The sequence below is a fragment of the Alnus glutinosa genome, chromosome 10 (genome assembly GCF_958979055.1).
Source record: "Alnus glutinosa chromosome 10, dhAlnGlut1.1, whole genome shotgun sequence".
Taxonomy (NCBI): Eukaryota; Viridiplantae; Streptophyta; class Magnoliopsida; order Fagales; family Betulaceae; genus Alnus; species Alnus glutinosa.
Window position 1 is genome coordinate 4,539,161 of NC_084895.1, and position 19,518 is coordinate 4,558,678.

The 19,518-nt window shown below is 32.1% G+C and overlaps 3 protein-coding genes across 3 annotated transcripts; all 3 read left to right on the forward strand.

The window, feature by feature from the left end:
* The first annotated feature begins 3,653 nt into the window (after positions 1–3,653).
* LOC133878913 (probable CCR4-associated factor 1 homolog 11) lies at positions 3,654–4,591 on the forward strand. Its single transcript, XM_062317475.1, has 2 exons — positions 3,654–4,168; positions 4,219–4,591. Exons 1-2 carry the CDS (start codon positions 3,654–3,656, stop codon positions 4,589–4,591), a joined length of 888 nt encoding a protein of 295 aa, XP_062173459.1.
* Positions 4,592–9,776: 5,185 nt separating this feature from the next.
* Positions 9,777–10,112, forward strand: LOC133878914 (probable CCR4-associated factor 1 homolog 2). The gene has a single exon (XM_062317476.1). The coding sequence runs from the start codon at positions 9,777–9,779 to the stop codon at positions 10,110–10,112; it is 336 nt and encodes a 111-aa protein (XP_062173460.1).
* Positions 10,113–15,204: 5,092 nt separating this feature from the next.
* LOC133878782 (NAC domain-containing protein 41-like) lies at positions 15,205–16,514 on the forward strand. The gene is made up of 2 exons (XM_062317312.1): positions 15,205–15,426; positions 15,513–16,514. The coding sequence occupies exon 2, from the start codon at positions 15,610–15,612 to the stop codon at positions 16,375–16,377; it is 768 nt and encodes a 255-aa protein (XP_062173296.1). The 5' UTR covers positions 15,205–15,426; positions 15,513–15,609; the 3' UTR covers positions 16,378–16,514.
* Positions 16,515–19,518: the final 3,004 nt, after the last annotated feature.

A 19,518-nucleotide genomic window follows, 5' to 3' on the forward strand; every position in this document is an offset into this window, starting at 1 on the left:
TAAAATAAATGCCATTTTTTGGGACACATTTTATGTGCTTTTTTTTTTTTAAAAAAAAAAAATATAATAAAAAATTGTTTTTAAGGATAATTTCAACAAATGAACCTTAAAAAAAGGACACATCTTGGGTAATTGATGTCTGGGTGTTCATAGTGATAACATAAACGCTAACATAAGATGTTAAAAATAACGTAAATAATAGAAGTTTGGGAATCAAGCATTATATTTTAGTTAGGTTTCAGACTTTCATTAATAAAATATTATGTATATTTGCAAGTTTAAGGACAATGAATTAAGGTGTTGAAAAAGCAAGCAATTTTAGAGATTTTCGATGGCTGTCATTTCACACGGCAGAAGGCGGGGTGGTAGGTTTACGGGGAAGCACAAAAGCAAAGGAAAATGTTTTTTTACACAATAGTAAAGGAAAATGAATTTTGCACAATTAAAAGTGCCTAACATATTAGTGAGATTCATGGATGTGAGTTTTTGCATAAGTTGTACCAATATATTTTGATTATGTAGAAAGACTTTTGATTGTGCAACTAAGCCATTAGGAATGCTCCAGGAACAAGAACCTAAGTTTGTGTTCTATTTTTTAAAAAATATTTTTTTAGATTATCCCTTTTAAAATCACATTTTTTAAACATTAAATCCAAACCACTCTTAGTTTAGTCTACCATCTTCAAAATGTTATTTTAAAAGTGTAATTATGCCTCTAAGCAAAATAACGGTTCAACATTTAAAATTGTGATTATTTTAAAATGCACCCATTAAATCCGAGTTTGAGAGCTTTTTACCATTGAGAATAGAAGTGGGCAAAGTACTGCCCCCCACCACGGACGGCCACTACCTATATCTCTCCATGCCTAAAGCTTTTTTTTTTTTTTTTTTTTTTTTTGGGATATCTAATTATATTACATATATATAATTAAAAATCAACTCAAAGTCCCGCCTTGGATTATAATATTAAATAAACAAATATTTTATACCACTGGTTTTGTTTGAATTATTATATATTATAAATTTTGAAGAATTTGAAACATTATTTATTAATATCTCATCATCTATATATGTGGATCACGAATTCCCCCAACTATCCACTCTTAATAATATTTTATTTCTTGAATAAGAATCCATATGTTACTCAACAAAAATAAAAATGGAAAATTATTAAATAAAGTCTACTATTTTTAATTATATAACAGACAACTTTTTTTTTTTTTTTTTTGAGTTATAACAGACAACTTAGTGCAACTCAGATCTTATTTCGAAGTTTCAGTGTCAATTCACTTCCTTTATCAACATCAACCGTTAAATTAAATGAAAAAAACAAAAACATGTGAAATGACCAAATTGTCATTCACAAACATGTTCGTTTTACATTTATTCAGCCATAAAATGTTTAAAACGTTGTCTAGGGACTAGGATGAACAAAATCCATATAAAAGGGTATTTTAAAATGAGACTATCTATTTCACATTAAATAAAATGGATAATTTAATCATTCCACTTTTCTTTTTTCTTTTTAATCCAGCTAAATGACTAATTTTAACAGAGGAAGCAAATTGACACCGAAATTTCAAAATAATATTCAAGTTGCATTGGATTATAATTTATACAAATAAGTAACACATGGATGATAGTTTATGAGACCGAAGCGTAATTTACTTTCTTTTTTTTAAAAATAAAAAATAAAAAATGAATCATATTGATCAAATTTGGGGAAACAGAAAAAAGCTTAAGAGAATCCATGGTAAAAAGCTCAGCAATTGCAAGCACAATCCCAATTTCTCAAATTCGGACACATACATACAGGGGGCGGAACCAAGATTTTTGGCTTGGGGGGACGAACTTATATATATACATAAACACGAAGATACATATAATATCTCTATATCTGTATTTATGTGTGTTTATGAAAATAAAAGCATAGAAGTCTTAAATTTAATTTTATATTAAATTGTAAATCATTACTGGATACAAAAGTTACGAGGCTTAAAAAAAAATAATAAATAATAATAATAATTGAATAGGATATTTCGGTTCTTCCTTATAAAAAGGGGCAAAACTAAAAGAAATTTTTTGAAGGGAACAAATAACATTATTTTAGAGAGACAAATTTTACAAATTACATATTTTAAAAAGAAATTTGAAACTTTTGGGAGACATTCGTCCCCACCCTCACAAGTGGGTCCAACATTTTCAACATGCAACTTTTAAAAATGTAATTAAATATCTTGTAAAGCAAAGGTTCAACATTTAAAATCCTTTTTTTAAAAAAATAAAAATAAAAAATGAACCCCTTAAATTCGATTTGAATGCGTAATTTTTTTTCAAATATTCTTAGAACACTATCAGTAGATTTCCAACTATTTTTCTTATATTTAGAGAACAAAACTATTTTTTACTTTTTTATAAAAAAAATACCCCACAATAGATTCTCTTACCTTTCCCTATATCAATTAAATATTATTTTTTTCTCTTATTTTATTTTTTTTTCTCTCTTTTCTACTTTTTCTTTCTTCCCTATATCAATTAATTATACTTTTTTTATATTAAAATAATATATAAAGAATAAATAGTAGACATGTATACATTGAGAATTACTATTCATTCTCAACCTTCTCATCTAAATATAGAACATCTATTGTGGAAGATTTTTTTGATATTTTTTATAAAAAAAATTTTAAATATAAATAAAAGAATCAATATAGTAGGATAACTGCTAGTATTATTCAACGATCACTTTTTGCTATTTTGTTTACCAATGCACATTTAGGCAATTCAAATTCATTTTTTTTCAGTTATACCTCTGTGCCTGTCATATTTATTCTCGAGCCTTGTGTTTGTTCCCATGGTTGACTACAACCTTATATCCATCTACTTTATGGTTCGTACACAAAGAGAGACAAAAGAAAACGCTTTTATTGCTTCCTTCTTCTTTTTCTTCAATTTCAATGCGTTAACTTTTGAACCAAGCCATCAACTACAGCTGATATGGTGTGTTTGGTTCGTATAAAAAGTTGAATAAAGTTGAATAATATTCAACTTTTTTTTAAAATAAATCATATTTTATTTAACTTTTTCAAATTTTATCTCACAAAGTCAAACCTCGTAATTCGCGCAGTGTATTCGAATAATATTCGTATTCAACACCCAAACGGACCATTGGGTATTTTGAACCAACTTCAGTTATCTTCTCTCGTTCTTCTTTTTCTTCTGCGAAACAAATCACCATTCTCTCTCTCTCTCTTTCCCTCTCTAAAATGGAAAAACACAACACCATGACTTCACCACCATCGTCACCTTCAGAGAGCTATTCCGGAGGCTGACCGGTTCATCCGCTGACTCGGAGGAGCTCCCCGTCAACCCCGTTTCAAAACTCTTCCTTAAAGCCTTTCCTCACGGTGGGCTTACTAGTCCCCGCTGGTCACCCTACACGAATCAAGGCACAGCCGAAATGAGAAACCTTGAACCGGACACACCGGTTCAGACCCCTCCGAGTAGTCGTGAACCGGACCCAGGAAAAAAAAAAAAAAAAAATCCAGCTATTTCCTGGAAATGTCCGAAAGCCGGTGGGATCCAACGTTATAAAAAGGGAATAGGAAACCCTAAAACCCATATCATTTGTTATGTTATTTGCAGCAACGGCAATGGTGACTCCCCATCCGATCGTTGTACGTGAGGTTTGGCAAGACAACCTCGAACAAGAATTCTCTGAAATCGCCCGAGCTCTCCCCCATCATCGTTTCGTTGCCTTGGACACTGAGTTTCCAGGCCACGTCTTCCCTGCTCCCTGCCGTAATCACTCTAAACTGTCTCCCGCTGAGAATTACCTATCCATGAAGCGCAACGTTGATGCAACTAAGATTATTCAACTGGGTCTGGCTCTGTGCGATGCCAACGGGGATTCTTGCGTTGTGTGGCAGTTCAATTTCAGGGACTTCAACAAGGAGACTGATCTTCTCAATCCGGACTCTATTGCGTTACTGGAGCGGCAGGGAATTGACTTCCAAAAAAATCAAGAAATGGGTATAAACTCTCTGGATTTTGCGAGGCTAATCATAAATTCTGGTCTCTTAAGAAATCCGACCATCACTTGGGCAACTTTCCACGGAGCTTATGATTTTGGATACTTGATCAAAATCTTGATCGGGCGAGAACTGCCGTTTGATCTGATAAAGTTTATGGGTCTGGTGGTACTTTTTTTGGGTACAGGGTATTTGATATTAAAAATATGATCAGAATGTGTGATGGACTGTATGGAGGGTTGGAGAAGGTAGCCAAGGCTCTAGGGGTGGATCGGGTTGCTGGGTCGTGTCACCAAGCTGGGTCTGACAGTCTGTTAATGTTGCAGACCATAATGAAACTGAAAAATGTACATTTCTTTGGAAAATTTTTGATTGAGTTTCAGTTGGTTCTTTACGGCTTGGAAGTTGACAGAACTAGACTCTTGACTGCACCAAAGTTTCCTAAGATTATTTACGTTATGCATCCTGGAAATTGTTGTCTAAGCATTCCTTACTGCCTGCAACCCATAAAATGTGGTCCAAGAGTGTTTCAAGGGAGTTATGGTGGATATTATGTATGATTTATGCATTGTTAAATACAATTTAGTATATTTTCTTGTGATTTTTTATACATTTATTGTACTATTGATTTCTGGTTGTAGATCTATTTCCTTTTTTGTTCATTTTTTTTTTCCCAAGAAACTACTAACCTACAAAACTAAGAACAATTACAAACAGCAGTTTCCTCTTTAAACCATAACCCACCACCTATTATTACAAACAGCCAATTTACGTATTGCAAAATTGCCATTTTTTTTTCTAAACACTTACGCGTATCGCCTTCTTCAATTTTGATTAACAATTCACTTTTTGTTTGATTGAAAAAATTAAAATTTTGATGTCTGGGAGGTCTGTTTGTGGATGGGCTCCGAGGGATTTTAGTTCTGCTGGATGTAATGTTAGGGTATGGAGCAGTCTCATTCATGATCGGTCTTCAAGGATTTCAATGGTTCTTTTCAATGGTTCTTTGATTTAAAAATTTGTCTACACTCTTGAATGATAAAAATAAAGTATAAAAATGCAATTAAGAAAACATTTAAAATTGTGTATTTTTTAAAATGCACCCATTAAAAATCTGATTAATGCGTAAAATTTTTTTCATTTTCAAATTGTCACTTTTTTTTTTCAATTTCAAACATTCTTGAACGATCACTTTTTGCTATTTTGTTTAACAATGCACTTTTTATTTTATTGAAAAAAAAATTAAGATTAGTTGGATTTTGAAAAAATTGTAAATTTTTATTTGTTCTATTTTATTGGTGTACTCTCTCATGGTCAAAGTATTACAGTTCATATTATATGTCTCCCAGTTTTTTGCACCCGAAGTAGAGATATTTCCCTGCCCGTCCCTTTACAGCCTGGCATGCATTTTATTAAAAGAATGCAAAAACTAGAGAGACTAGTAAATATGAGCAGCAGGTTGAGGTTGCAAAGGAAATGTGCTATGCATACACGTAGGGGTGTACGTATTTTCAATTAACTAATAAAAACAATTCGTTTCCTACTTATTATAATAACACGTGTCATTTGTTATCATTGCCATACACTTTTTTATTTTTTTTTATTTTCATTGCCATATGCTAATGACAACAACATGAATCATACTAATTAATATCATTCTAGTCCTTCAAAACCAAAGCATTCAATAATTTATTGTTTTCTTCATTAATAAAAAAACAAATTTGAGGACATTATTTTTAAAAAATTCAAATACAATTTAAAAAACACAAGATTTTAAATGTTCATCCGTAATTTTATTATACATTTTACTATATTTTTCAAAATTTCATTTTGAATATTTTGGAAAATGATAGACTAAACTAAGAATATATAGGTAACGCATTTTTTGGCATTTATTATGTGTCAAGAAGTAGGTATTAAATGTCAAGAAACAATTCTTGACTTTTAATTCCTCACATATCTCTAATGTCGCAGCTTTGTAGTCAAGAAAGTTTATTTCTTGGCACATAAGTTATGTGTTAGTAAAATTGATTTTCTGACACATGATATATGTGCAGGGAATTAATTTTGCTGGCACATAAATCATGTGCCAAGAAACTCAATTTTCTGGCACATATATATGTGCCACGAAACATAATTTTCGCACATAAATATATGTCAGTAAACTGTGTTTCATGGCACATATATAGGTGCCAGCAAACTATGTCTCATGGCACATGATTTATGTGCCAGTAATTTTAATTTCCTGGCACATGATTTATGTGCCACTAAACCTTAGTTTCCATTGGTTTACTGGCACATGATATATGTGCTAGGAAAGTAGATTTTCAATTTAAAAAATTTGATTATACTGGAATTAATCCAGTATAATCAATTTTTTTAAAACCTTATAAAATATATAATCAAAATTGACAAATAACCGAGGGAAAACATATTATATATTTAATTAATATAACAAAATAGCATCAAACAATCCCAACTATTAATTAAGAAACATCCAAGTATTATACTAGCTGCTACAAAAAATTAATATGATCAATCCCATAGTCATCAACAAGCTACAAAAGTACTTAGTTAGATTTTTAATCAATCCGGACTGTGTCTCCCCATCCCTGAAGGTGTATATCCCAAGTCCTTGCATTTTGTCTGCAAAATATTTCCCAACATGTATTCTCATTCCTGCATTTTTATATGAAGCACATTAGTGTAAAACAGTAGAAAGTAGCAAATAAAATGAGTGTCAATTATAAAGTAGTTCAACATACACATATTGAACAAATTGTCCTATACACCCATGACCCATCAATCTAACATGTGCAAATCAGACTCTCTCTCTCTCTCTCTCTCTCTCTCTCTCTCTCTCTCTCTATATATATATATATATATATATATATATATATATATATATAGATTAAAAAAAAAACACACTAGCTGTATATAGATATTTAACAATAAATAGATAAATATTTTAACTATATACTTATACATAGTTAAGACATAAATCTCTTACAAGCTGAGTTGTACGAAAATTCCTCCGTACGTATGGCATAACGCGATAGAAAATATATATAGTTTGAAAGATCTTTCTCCGATATATTAAATTTTAATCCAGCAAATCTTTAATCGTTAAATTTTATCCGCAAAGGAGAAACATGATAAAAGGGGAAAAGTTCCTTAATTCACAGCACATCATTTACCGTTAGCAAATATCAAAACGCTTTCAAGAGTTTTTTACCGTTCCCACTTCTCATTCTAATGATGATTTCTAATGCTCCTTAATTCCGCAATGCATGATTAATATTCATAGATCTCGATGCATAATTTGATTAATATTCAATGATTAATTGCTAGCAGAACACATTGAAATATGGGTCAGTGGGAAAGTAAGGAAACTTCCACCTACCCAGATTCTTTTTAAAAAGCTACAATTATACAAGAGATAATAGAACAACCACCATTATACCTCTATTTCAGTTGTTTTTCTTTGCACTACATAAATTACGTTGCATATAGGATTCTTTTACTGAAGATAAAGAAGCAGTCTAACCCCTTTAGAACACAAACACACAGTCTAACCTGAGAAACTACTACAATTCCAATCAACTAGTCATGAATAACCTAAACTATAGCTATTTACAAAAGAAAAGAAAAAAAAAAGAAAAAAAAAACCCTCCTTGATAAAACCTTTCGTGTCTACACGATTTCTCCACTTCTTCCTCTTAAAATAATCATTAAAACAGAACATATTTTAATTTACTCTAAAAATCCTAAAACGAAAACCCTATCTAAATCTGACTTCACAGAATAAGAAAACTCTAAATAAAAATCATCAGTAGTTTATCATTCTCTGAAAGATGACTTGTATGGAAGATATCGAGAGAGAGAGAGAGAGAGGGGTAACATACCGATGGAGTTCGAGTCGATGAGGGCAGCGCTGCATCCGGAAAAGAGAGAGAGAGAGATCAGTACTGAGATGGAGAGATATGAGGGGAAAAAAAGATTGAAAAAATAAAAAACAAATAATGCTACTTACGGGAGATGAGGGAGAGATTTGAGGGGAAAAAGAGCAAAAAGATAGGAAAAAATTATATTAATGCGTACATGTGCATAGTTAGTAAAGGAAAACTGATTGAATCGTGAAAACAGAATTAGAATTAGGCGGGCTTTTAATTTTGCCAAAAATATTCATGGCATATGTCTAAATGTCAGGAATTTAAAATTATATGACATTAAATTATAATATTCTAGCACATATTTAAAAGCCACAATTTTTTTTACAATTTTCTTGACCAATAAAATTATGTGTCAAGAAAGTTTAACATTCCTGGCAAATTGTGAAATGTCAGGAATTTTTTTCTTTTTTCCTGACATTTTTTTACAATGTGCCACAATAAAAAATATTATCCTGACATTTATATAAATGTCAAGATTTAAACGTCAAGAAAGGCATTTTTTTTTTGTAGTGATTTCTATTTGAAAAAAATGATACTATTTTGCATAAATTAAAAAAGATATTTTGTTTGACTATTATTTTCTATCGCATCAAACATCGAAAAGTACAAAAACTATTTTTTTTAAATTATTTTATGCCGAAACAAATAGAGCCTTAGAGATCATGTGTTTGGATATCAACCCTTAAAAATTAGCAAACTCAAAAATCATGTCATATAGTTTTGGTATTTAGGGTTATTTTTTGTTGCTCTCTCGTTTTATTTGTGTTCAATTTTATGATCACCTACTTTTTGTTGAATGAAAAATAATCCTTTTCGTTCAGTATTTAGTCCACCGGTTACATTCGGTTGAGTTTTTTTTTTTTTTTTTCTTCAATTCGGATGAATTTTTTTATAGCATCCAATCCAGATTTTTATATATTAATATTACCTTAGAAATAAACAGGAGTGAAAAAAAAAATACTTAGTCAATTAAAATATATTAAATCACTATTTGTATTAAAATTTTAATAGAATTTAATCATTTAGTTTATATTTTATATTTATATACATATATATTAAGCGCATTTATTGGCATTATCAGTTATTCTGATGGACTGAGTAATTTATTTGACCCATTTCTAACTGCTCTTATGAAGGCTCTGTCGCCTTTGTATTTTATTTTTGTGTAATTTTTATTTTTTCCTTTTCCCTTGGAATAAAAATTAAAAAATAAATAAATAAATAAAAAGGCTCGGCATTATTAGTTGTTGAAACTTGAAACCGAAAGAGTTAAAATAGTGTCCAACATTGTGGACAATTGGATCACATGTGAAACAATCTATTCCATAAGCACCAATTTCAAAGAAATGTGATTTTTTCAACTTTTTAATTATTAATATATTAATTTAATATCAATAAACTCAACAAACAAAAACCTATGGTTAGAGCAAATTAACTAATTAAATACTGTTTGAATATCACTTTTTTAAAAACAGTAGTGTTGAAATACTGAAAGAAATAAGAATATTGGAGTTTAAGAAGTGTTTAGCACACAACACAAAATATATGGAGTGGGACAATACACATAAAGAAGGAAATTAAAAATAACAATTCAGAAAATATTAATTGAAGTTTTCAATAAAATAAAAAATAAAAAATCTAATAGAAAAAAAAATTGTTATTTTTTCTGAAACCAGTCATAAACTCTCCTATTTTTCTACAAACTCCCCAACTTGGACTCACAGTCTCTTTTACTTGATATGGTAAACCCCTTCCCGGGAGAATCTCAACATTTCTTGAGAAATGAGTAGACATGAAGGTTGGTTTATGGGGAAGCGTAATTTCACAAGGTAACCTCGAACAAGAATTCTCTGAAATCTCCCGAGCTCTCCCCCATCATCGTTTCGTTGCCTTGGACACTGAGTTCCCATGCCACGTCTTCCCTGCTCCCTGCCGTAGTCATTCTAAACTGTCTCCCGCTGAGAATTACCTATCCATGAAGCGCAACGTTGATTCTACTAAGATTATTCAACTAGGTCCGGCTCTGTGCGATGCCAACGGGGATTCTTGCTCTGTGTGGCAGTTCAATTTCAGGGACTTCAACAAGGAGACTGATCTTTTCAATCTGGACTCTATAGCATTACTGTAGCTATTCATAAATTCTGGTCTCTTAAGAAATTCGACCATCACTTGGGCAACTTTCCACGGAGCTTATGATTTTGGTCACCTAATCAAAATCTTGATTTGGCGAGAACTGCCATTTGATCTGATGGCGTTTATGGGTCCGATGGTACATTTTTTTGGGTACAGGATATTTGATATTAAAAATATGATCAGAAAGTGTGATGGACTGTATGGAGGGTTGGAGAAGGTAGCCAAGGTTTTAGGGGTGGATCGGGTTGCTGGATCGTGTCACCAAGCTGGGTCTGACAGTTTGTTGACATTGCATACGATAATCAAACTGATGAATGTTCATTTCTTTAGAAATTTTTTGATTGACTTTCAATTGGTTCTTTACGGTTTGAAAGTTGACAGTGCCCTCTTGATTGCACCGAAGTTTTCAAAAATTATTTACGTATTGCAACCGGGAAATTGTTGTCTAAGCAATCCTTACTGCCTGCAACCCATAAATTGTGGTCAAAGAGTGCTTCAAGGGAGTTATGGTGGATATTATGTATGATTTAAGCATTGTTAAATACAATTTAGTATATATTTTCTTGGGAATTTTTTTTTCCATTTCTTGTGTTTTTGCTTTTTGATTGTAGATTTATTTATTTTTAAGAAAAAAAAAAAGAATATTAATTAGGAAACTAATTACTTATGATAATTGGAGACTATGACAACAATTACAAACAGTAGTTATCTCTTAAACCATAACCCACCACCTATTATTACAAACAGCCAGTTTACGTGTCGCAAAATTACCATTGCCATTTTTTTTTTATCCTAAACACTCTTACGCGTATCACCTTCTTCAATTTTGATTAACAATTCACTTTTTGTTTGATTAAAAAGATTAAAATTTTGATGTTTGGGAGGTCTGTTTGTGGATGGGCTTCGACGGATTTTGGTTGTGATGGAGGTAAAGTTTGGGTACGGAGCGGTTTCATTCATGATCGGACTTCAAGGATTTTAATGGTTCTTTGAATTTTATGAAGAAAAAAATTGTCAACACTCTTGTATGATAAAAATAAAGTATTAAGACAATTAAGAGAAATTTAAAATTGTGTATTTTTTAAAATGCACCCATTAAAAATCTGATTAATGCATAAATTTTTTTCATTTTCAAATTGCCACTTTTTTTTTCAAACATTCTTGAAAGATCACTTTTCGCTATTTTGTTTAACATTGCACTTTCTATTTTATTGAAAAAATTAAGATTAGTTGGATTTGGAAAAAAATTGTAAATTTTTATTTGTTTGTTCTATTTATTGGTGTACTCTGTCATAGTCAAAGTATTCTAGAGATTATCATATTGTAAGTCTCCCAGAGCTTGTTTGGCAAACAACTTTTTTTTCCTCTCTATTTTTTTCATTTCTCTCAAAAATGTCAAATAAAAAACATTCTATATACTATAAAACAAAACTTTTTCAATTTTCTATAAAACAATTTCAAATTTTTTTATACTTTATATCACATCAATCACTTTTTACTACTATTCAAACAAATATTTCACAATTACAATCATTTGCCAAACAAACTCCCACTTTTTTGCACCCGCAATAGAGATATTTGCATTTCAAAGGTAACAATGCATGAAGAACTATGCCCAAATCAAACTTAGGGTGCGTTTGGGATTGCGATTTTGTAGACAATAAGTGCGATTTTAAACCAAATCGCAGAACATAAATCATTTGGGAACTGCGTTTTTAAAAATTACGATCTGAAAACGCAGAAAATCTGCTTTTTCAAATCGCAGATAAGATAGTGCTTTTTTGAAAACTCAAAATTTTAAAGGTAAATTCGCGATTTTAAAGGCTAAACTGCGATTTTGCTAAACGCTTAACTGCGTTTTTAAAAATCACTTTTTTCAAATCACACATTTTAAAATCGTTATTTTAAATCGCACTTTTTAAAATCGCAAACCCAAACGGACCCTTATTACCTTTTTTGGAATGTTGATAGTTGGGAAGCGAATTAATCCAATTTTAAAAAATGAAAAAAGAAAAAAAGAAAGGGATGAAGTAAACAGTGATGGATGGAAGATGAAGTAACATTTCTTATATCCATATTAAGACCCATAATAACCTTTTAGCATGTTCTAATTACGAATTTAAAATAATAAAAATAAAATTATATGAGTATAGTTTGTTTAATAATCGATCATAATTTTATGTTCGTGGTCAGCTCAATTATTAATTACTTTTTTATTTGAACAAAATATCCGGAACTACCATGCATTAATATGAAGAGGCATCATGGCAAATACAATGAATAGAGACACATCAACACCCTACACACTAAGGCAAAAAAATCTGACTTTGTGTTGCACACAAATAAATAAATATTATAAGGACAGATATTTGAGCTACTCTTTAATAATAAAGCACCCGTTACAAAGAAAATATGGTTAATCAGGGGCGAAGTTACTCTTTGGCTTGGGCCAAAGGTTTCCCTCCCCCCCAAAAAAAATAAAAAACTAAAAAGAAAAAATAAAAATAAAAATAAAAATTTACCCCTTATTTTTTTTTATTTTCTTAGTTTCGGCCCCACCCCCCTCCCCCCCATCTTTTCTTTCCTTTTTTTTTTTTCTATTTTTTTTTTATTTTATCAATTTGGCCCCCCTAAAGCCCTAGGGTTGATCTAGCTAACAAACCATAAAAAGTCCAGTAAAATCTGAAAATTTAACAAACAGACTTTCAAAAACTACTATAAAAAAACAGAGAAAAAAACAACTACATAAAGCACCCAACACAATCCGATGTCGAAAGAGAAACTGCGGATGTCTTATAGGAACCGGTGGAAAAACATAGATCTGGCCTCAAAAGTAAATGTAGAAAAAAAAAAGTTCAGCCAAACTTTCGCAGATGAAATGTACAGAGAAGCCGCTTCCTTACGAGATGTCTATTGTTAGCCTTCTTGCTTGAAGAAACCAAAAACAAGAAAAAACACAAAGCTCCATAGCTCTAGAAGGACTATGAGACCCAAAGCTCTATAACCCGAGAAAGATTAGGAGAACAAAAGCTCTACTGGATCTAAGTCAGGCGGAAAACAAAAGAATCTCCATGGCTCTAGAAGGACTAGGAGAAAAACACAATTGGGGGGAGGAAGGCAGCCTCCCTCCTACTCAAACACCTCCTTCTTCCTGAAACACCTCTCTTGTTTCTTCTTTTTCTCTCTAGGGCAGGTTATGTAAGACCTAGCACCCAAAAAAAATGGTATTAATTATTAATTACTAATTACTTGATTGGCGTCTTCTCTCACAAAGAATTCAAAATTCATTTTAATTTTTCCTTCACTCTTCTCTCACAAAAAATTCAAAATTCATTTTATTTTTTCTGTTTATATCATATTAATCAATTTTTATTATTATTTCAAAAAATAAAAAATGGGAAAAAGGTTTTCCAAACAGCCCCTCATTTTTCACTTTTTATTACCTTAATAGAGTGTTTTTTTTTTCCTCCGAGTTGTTGAAGTTTTTGGAATATCCCAGTGCCTTTTTTTGGTTTTTTTCTACTTTATGGTTCGTACAGAGAGAGAGAAAATAAAACGCGTTTATATAATGCATTTAATATTTTACAATAACGTAAGACAAGGGCACATATTGGATAATTGGGGTCAGATGTTAACAATAACGTAATTAATACAAGTTTGGGGATCGTGAAATAACATTCGTTTAATTAGGGGGCAAGGAGCTAATTATAAAATTGGACAAATTACTATTTTTCATCTTCCCTAGGCAGTCCCTGGACCCACGTGTTGATTACACAATGCGTATTGGGGGGAGGAGGGGATGTCTTGGGAGTGTGACGTGGGCATGACGGGTAGAACCCACGTAAGAGGAAGTGAGAAGGCAGAGAGATAGGGATTTGGAGGGAAACGATCTGAGTGGAGGGGTGATGGGATCGAGGCAGAGAGGTAGAATCAATCAATCGGAGCCGTCCAACTAGTAAAGAGGCTGAGCAGTGGTACTACTTGGACTGAGGCAAAGATTTGATTTGATGCGTGTGGGGACCTCTACACGTCATATCAACTTGGAGCTTGTACGGATATAAGATTGTTTGTAGTTCCTTCTATTTGTGGCCGTTGGATCTCAAGACAGTGATGACACCCTTGAGCATTGCTCCCTGGTATCACGTTAAAAGCAAAACAAAAAGTTATTATTTAATAGATTGATATATGTTTGTTATATAATAGAAATAAAATGTAATATGGAAAACAATGAATTTTTAATGTTATATTATTAAGTTGTTTGGCAGTAATTTAACAGGAGTTGTCCGTAAGCTTTGTTTGGATGGTATTTTTTTGTTTAGTTTGAAAACCGTTTTTTATGTTTTTAAAAGTGCTTTGTACTTAAGTTATTTATTAATATTTTTATTTCGAAAATATAATTTGTTGATAAAATTTGAATAAAGGGGGCATAAATTATCCCTTTATACATGTGAAATTGCATATTTTAAGTTCAAATTTAGTTTCTTAATTACATTTTGAGTGTGAATTAAGCTCTATTTATGAGCGAGTTAGATGTTGTATTTAAACTTAATTCTTCTTCTTCTGTGTTTTTTTTTTTTTTTTTTTGAAATGTGTTCAAGCTTATTTTTCCTAATTATCAGTTAAGTATTATTTAAATTACATTATTTGAATTAATTAGATAAACTAGTTTTTATTTATGAACATTTAAAAATCAAAATTAACGACCCTGTATTTGTAAGAGATTAATAATTTGTTGCCACTAAATGAGTATACAATACAATCCAAAATTGAGTCCTAAGAACATACACTATAACATACATGCACACAATTCCCTCTAAATAAAAAATTAGAGAGGGCAGTAAATATGAGCAAAACACCTACATACAATGTGTTTTTTTATGATGATTACTATCGATACTTACCTAATCGATAGTAAGATTCCTTTGTTCATTCCAATGAACATGAAAATGGTTATTTTTTTATGAACTTTTTATGTTTTCGAAATGCTCTCTCTGTGCCTGTACATCATTCTCGAGCCTTGTGTTTGTTCCCAAAAGAAACTCCTCGTTTGCTTCATTCTTCTTCTTCTTCTTCAATTTCAATGCATTAACTAGCACGATAAGGAAGCGCATGGAAATGAAGAGGATATCTGAACCAACTTCAATAATCTCCGGTCCTCTCATTCTTCTTTTTCTTCCGCCGTGGCCCGGTACACCCACAACACATGCAGAGGGCAGCTATGAAACAATCTAGTCTTCAACAGCAACGAAAAAGAATGGAAGAAATAGGCCGAGTTGTACAGGGCAATGCGTTACCGCCTTACTTAAACGGTTAGCTTTATTTGATTTTTTTCAAATAAAAAGAATGTTATCTTTATTTGATTTTTTTCAAAAAAAATGATCAATTATCGTTTTAGGTACGTCGGTCGGTGCGGCAGGGCTTACAAATAAACCTCCGGTTTGCCCTAGATTTTCATTTTACGTACTGAGAGAAATCCTTGTTAAGAAAGATTGATGGTGGTTATGCATGCGATGCTGCCATTAGGGTTTCGGTTCATGCCCACCGATGAGGAGCTCATAAGCCACTACTTGGTGAAGAAGGTCAAGGGCGAAGAACTTTCCTGGGATGGCATCCCCGATTGTGATCTATACAGTGAAAAGCCACCCTGGGAAATCTGCGGCGATCAGGAGAAGGTTTACTTTTTCACCGCGTTGAAGAAACTAAGCAAAAATCGTGTTTCACGAACAGCCGGTTGTGGGGTTTGGCATGAAAATTGTACTGTCAAGATTTATGATAATCGGGGTGATATTATCGGGGCCAGGAAACTATTCAATTTCAATGTAAAAGAGGGCTCGACAACGAAGAACTCAAACTGGATCATGCACGAGTTCTCCCTCGTTGGTGAGCAGCAACAGGGTACCAACTTGGTCCTCTGTAGCCTTCAGAAGAAAGGATCAGAATCATCAAGTGGGGTCAAAAGACGCTTCGAGGAGGAATCTCATCAGAGAAAGAGGGTTTGCTGCAATATTGTTGAATGTCCACCGCCTCAGGCAATATGGATCCCAGCGGAGTCTAATATGGAAACCATCATGGGCTGTCTACCGTCCAGTGATCCCTCTGATTTTAATTTTGATGTGGAACCCATCATGAGCATACAGCCGCCAGAGGTTGGAGATCTGCCGCCAGAGGTTGGAGATCTGCCGCCAGAGGGTGGAGATCTGCCGATTCTTCCTCCATTGGAAGATTTTTGGGATGCTGACTGGGATGCGTTATTTGCCTAGAGAGATCAATACAGTGATTAGGAAAAAATTGTAATTTTTTTTTTTTGTTTTTTTTTTTTTGCAATTTTGTTTGAGATATCATCAAAATAATATTTTAATTTCTTGTCTTGATTTTGTTTTTTTGTTCGAGTTCATGATCTATGGGATTTTGCATATTGGTTAACTTTCTCAACTTTGTTTGAGATATCATCAAAATAATATTTTAATTTCTTGTTTTGATTTGTTTTTTTGTTCGAGTTCATGATCGATGGGATTTTTGCATATATCCACACGTTTTAATTGGATTAATTAACCCTAAAGGACCGATCCAAAAGTTCAATTTTTAATTGGATTGAGGAATCCCAACTAATAACAACGTTATCTTTCTTAATAGTAAATGAGTTTGACTTGAGTACGTTGTTTATGCCTACGTTGTTTGGGATTCTAATCAATCCAATTAAAACGTTGTTAGCTGTAGGTTGCCGTAAACCCCATAAAAATCGTACTAATAAATGATAAATCTAAACACCGTAGATTTTTTTTGTTTTTTTTTTTAATTATAAAATATATCTATAAATTAATCAGAATCTAGTGAGATTATATTACTCTAAATGAGGTGATTTTAGATGATCCTCTCTCAAATGTCAAAATAGCAAAACAGGCAACATATCAACCATTTACGTCTTTGTCTAGTAAAAGCTAAAGCTTCTGGCTCTTCTTTTTTTTTTTTTTAATTCATTTAAACAAAATTAAAGAAAAGAAAATAAAAGGAAGGGAAACCGTGAAAACGGAAATGAATGGAAGATGTAAAGCATAATATGAAAGGAAGACGTACAGCATAATATGAAGTGACATTTTATCAACACTTCATCAACAGTCTCACAATAACCACTTAAGTGTTCTAATTAATTACGAAATGGAAATAATAAAAATAAAGTTATATGATATGCATGTATATTATGTATGATGTATGCTTTATTTTATTTTATTTTAAGCTCTATTTATGAGCGAGTTAGATGTTGTATTTAAACTTACTTCTTCTCCTCTTTTTTTTTTTTTTTTGGAATGTGTTCGAGCTTATTTATGCTAATTATCAGTTAAGTATTATTTAGATTACATTATTTGAATTAATTAGATAAACCAGTTTTTATTTACGAACATTTAAAAATCAAAATTAACGACCCTGTATTTATCTGGAAGAGATTAATAATAGTAATTAATTTGATTGTAGAAGGCAGACGTTTAATGTTGTTCTGTTGTGAGATGTTTGTTTAAAGGATGGGTTTTTAATTTTGGTATGACGCTTTGGGATGTGATTGGGTGTTGGAAAAGTAAATGCCACGTGTATGAGTACAAATGGATGAATTTGAGAGATTCATGAGTGTTGTGGGTTGAAGCCTTGAAGGAGGCATTTGAGTTTCCCAACGTGCAAAAGCTGTTGATCGAGTATATTGAACAGTGCGATGGCGTGGGAATGAGGAGTTCGAGGAAAATGAACGGTGAAGGGTGGTTTTGAATGGTGAATGGAGAAGGCAAAAAGTTTCTCTTGAGAAGACATGATGGTAACTCAGGCTCACCTTCATCCACGTGTTGATTAGACAATGCGTGAATTTTGTGTATATATATATATATATGACAAATGTTAGAACATCTCTTAGTGCGCATATATTAAGAGTATAGTATAATTATATAAACACAACTTGCATTCCAGAGATATATTGAGAGTGAAAAAAGAAACAACACATGGTGTGCATATGTACTCCAAACCACAAATAAGGTGCCTTTTAATAAACACAATGTTTTAAATACTGAACCGTAATTTTACCATTATAAGCTTAACTAAATTTTTAAAATTTTTAATTTGAAAATATTTCGAAAATTATATACTATATTAAGGATTTGTCTGGATTTATATTTTTAAAAAGTTCAATTTTAAAATTTATGAGCTAAAAAAAATTGAAAATTTATGATGTTTATGATTTATACAAGGAACTATTTAACTAAATGCAAATGCCATTTTAGGGGGAAACATTTCAAGGCATTTTTTGTTTTTTAGTTGTTTTTTGGGTTAATTTCGACAAATGAACCTCAAAAGAAAGGCACATCTCGGGTAATTGGTGTGATGGATTATTTTTTGCAATTTTGTTTAGAGTAATGTTAGAGATACTAATTCTTTTACTAAGAGATGGATATTAAGATGATGGGGAGCTTATTCATTAGTATCCATAGCATTTCTTTTTATTAATTATTTTAATCATTTCTAATTAATAAGTTTCATATCATCTTAATATCCATTTATCACCTCTAACATTACTCTTTTTGTTTAACAATGCACCTTTTTATTTTATTCAAAAAAATTAAACTTAGTTGGATTTGGACAGTAACAAATAGAGAGACTAGTAAATTTGAGGCTGCAAAGGAAATACGTAGGGGGTGAAAACTTTGAAATGTTTTGGATCCGGATCCCCTCAGATTTTAAGAAATCTGAGTTCCTCAAATTTCAAGATCTTGACCGTTGGTTGCATCTAAACGCCTAAAAGAGCTCCAAGTGTCTTTTGTATTATTGAGGAAAATGTTCAAATTCTATTATGGTTCGTTTGGGTATTGAATTTTTAGAATTAGAATTGAATTCTAATTCTATTTACAAATATCGAGGTAAAAAATTATGTTTGGGTGTTGAATTTTGAGATTGAAAAATATTATATTTTAATGGTAAGAAATGATTGGAAGTTTAAAAAGTTGTGTATAATGATTGGTATTTTGAAAAGTTGTGTGAAATAATAATTTAAATAATAATAACTTATTATATATTGATTATTTAATTAAAAAAAATAAATAATTTTTTTTAAAAAAAAAATAATTGAAATCAAAATTAAAAATTTAAAAAAAAAAAAAAATGAAGCAAGGGGTGGCTGCCAACCGGTGGCCGCGCGCCACCCCCAGAGGAGGTCGGAGGTGGCCACGTGGCCTCCCCCAAGGGTCAGGGGTGGCCGCGCGGCCTCCCTCAAGGGTCGGGGTGGCCGCGCGGCCACCCCCAGTACTCAGGGGAGGCCGCGCGGCCTCCTCCAAGGGTCGGGGGTGGCCGCGCGGCCACCCCCAGTAGTCGGGGGAGGCCGCGCGGCCTCCCCCAAGAAGGTCAGGGGTGGCTGCCAGCTGGCAGCT

What these genes read in the sequence shown, in the direction of transcription:
- LOC133878913 (XM_062317475.1), top strand. Translation starts at nt 3,654, where the DNA reads ATGGTGACTCCCCATCCGATCGTTGTACGTGAGGTTTGGCAAGACAAC. An exon ending in TTGATCGGGCGAGAACTGCC is followed by an intron (nt 4,169 to 4,218) that starts GTTTGATCTGAT and finishes TTTTGGGTACAG; the next exon opens with GGTATTTGATATTAAAAATA.
- LOC133878914 (XM_062317476.1), top strand. Translation starts at nt 9,777, where the DNA reads ATGAAGGTTGGTTTATGGGGAAGCGTAATTTCACAAGGTAACCTCGAA.
- LOC133878782 (XM_062317312.1), top strand. Translation starts at nt 15,610, where the DNA reads ATGGTGGTTATGCATGCGATGCTGCCATTAGGGTTTCGGTTCATGCCC.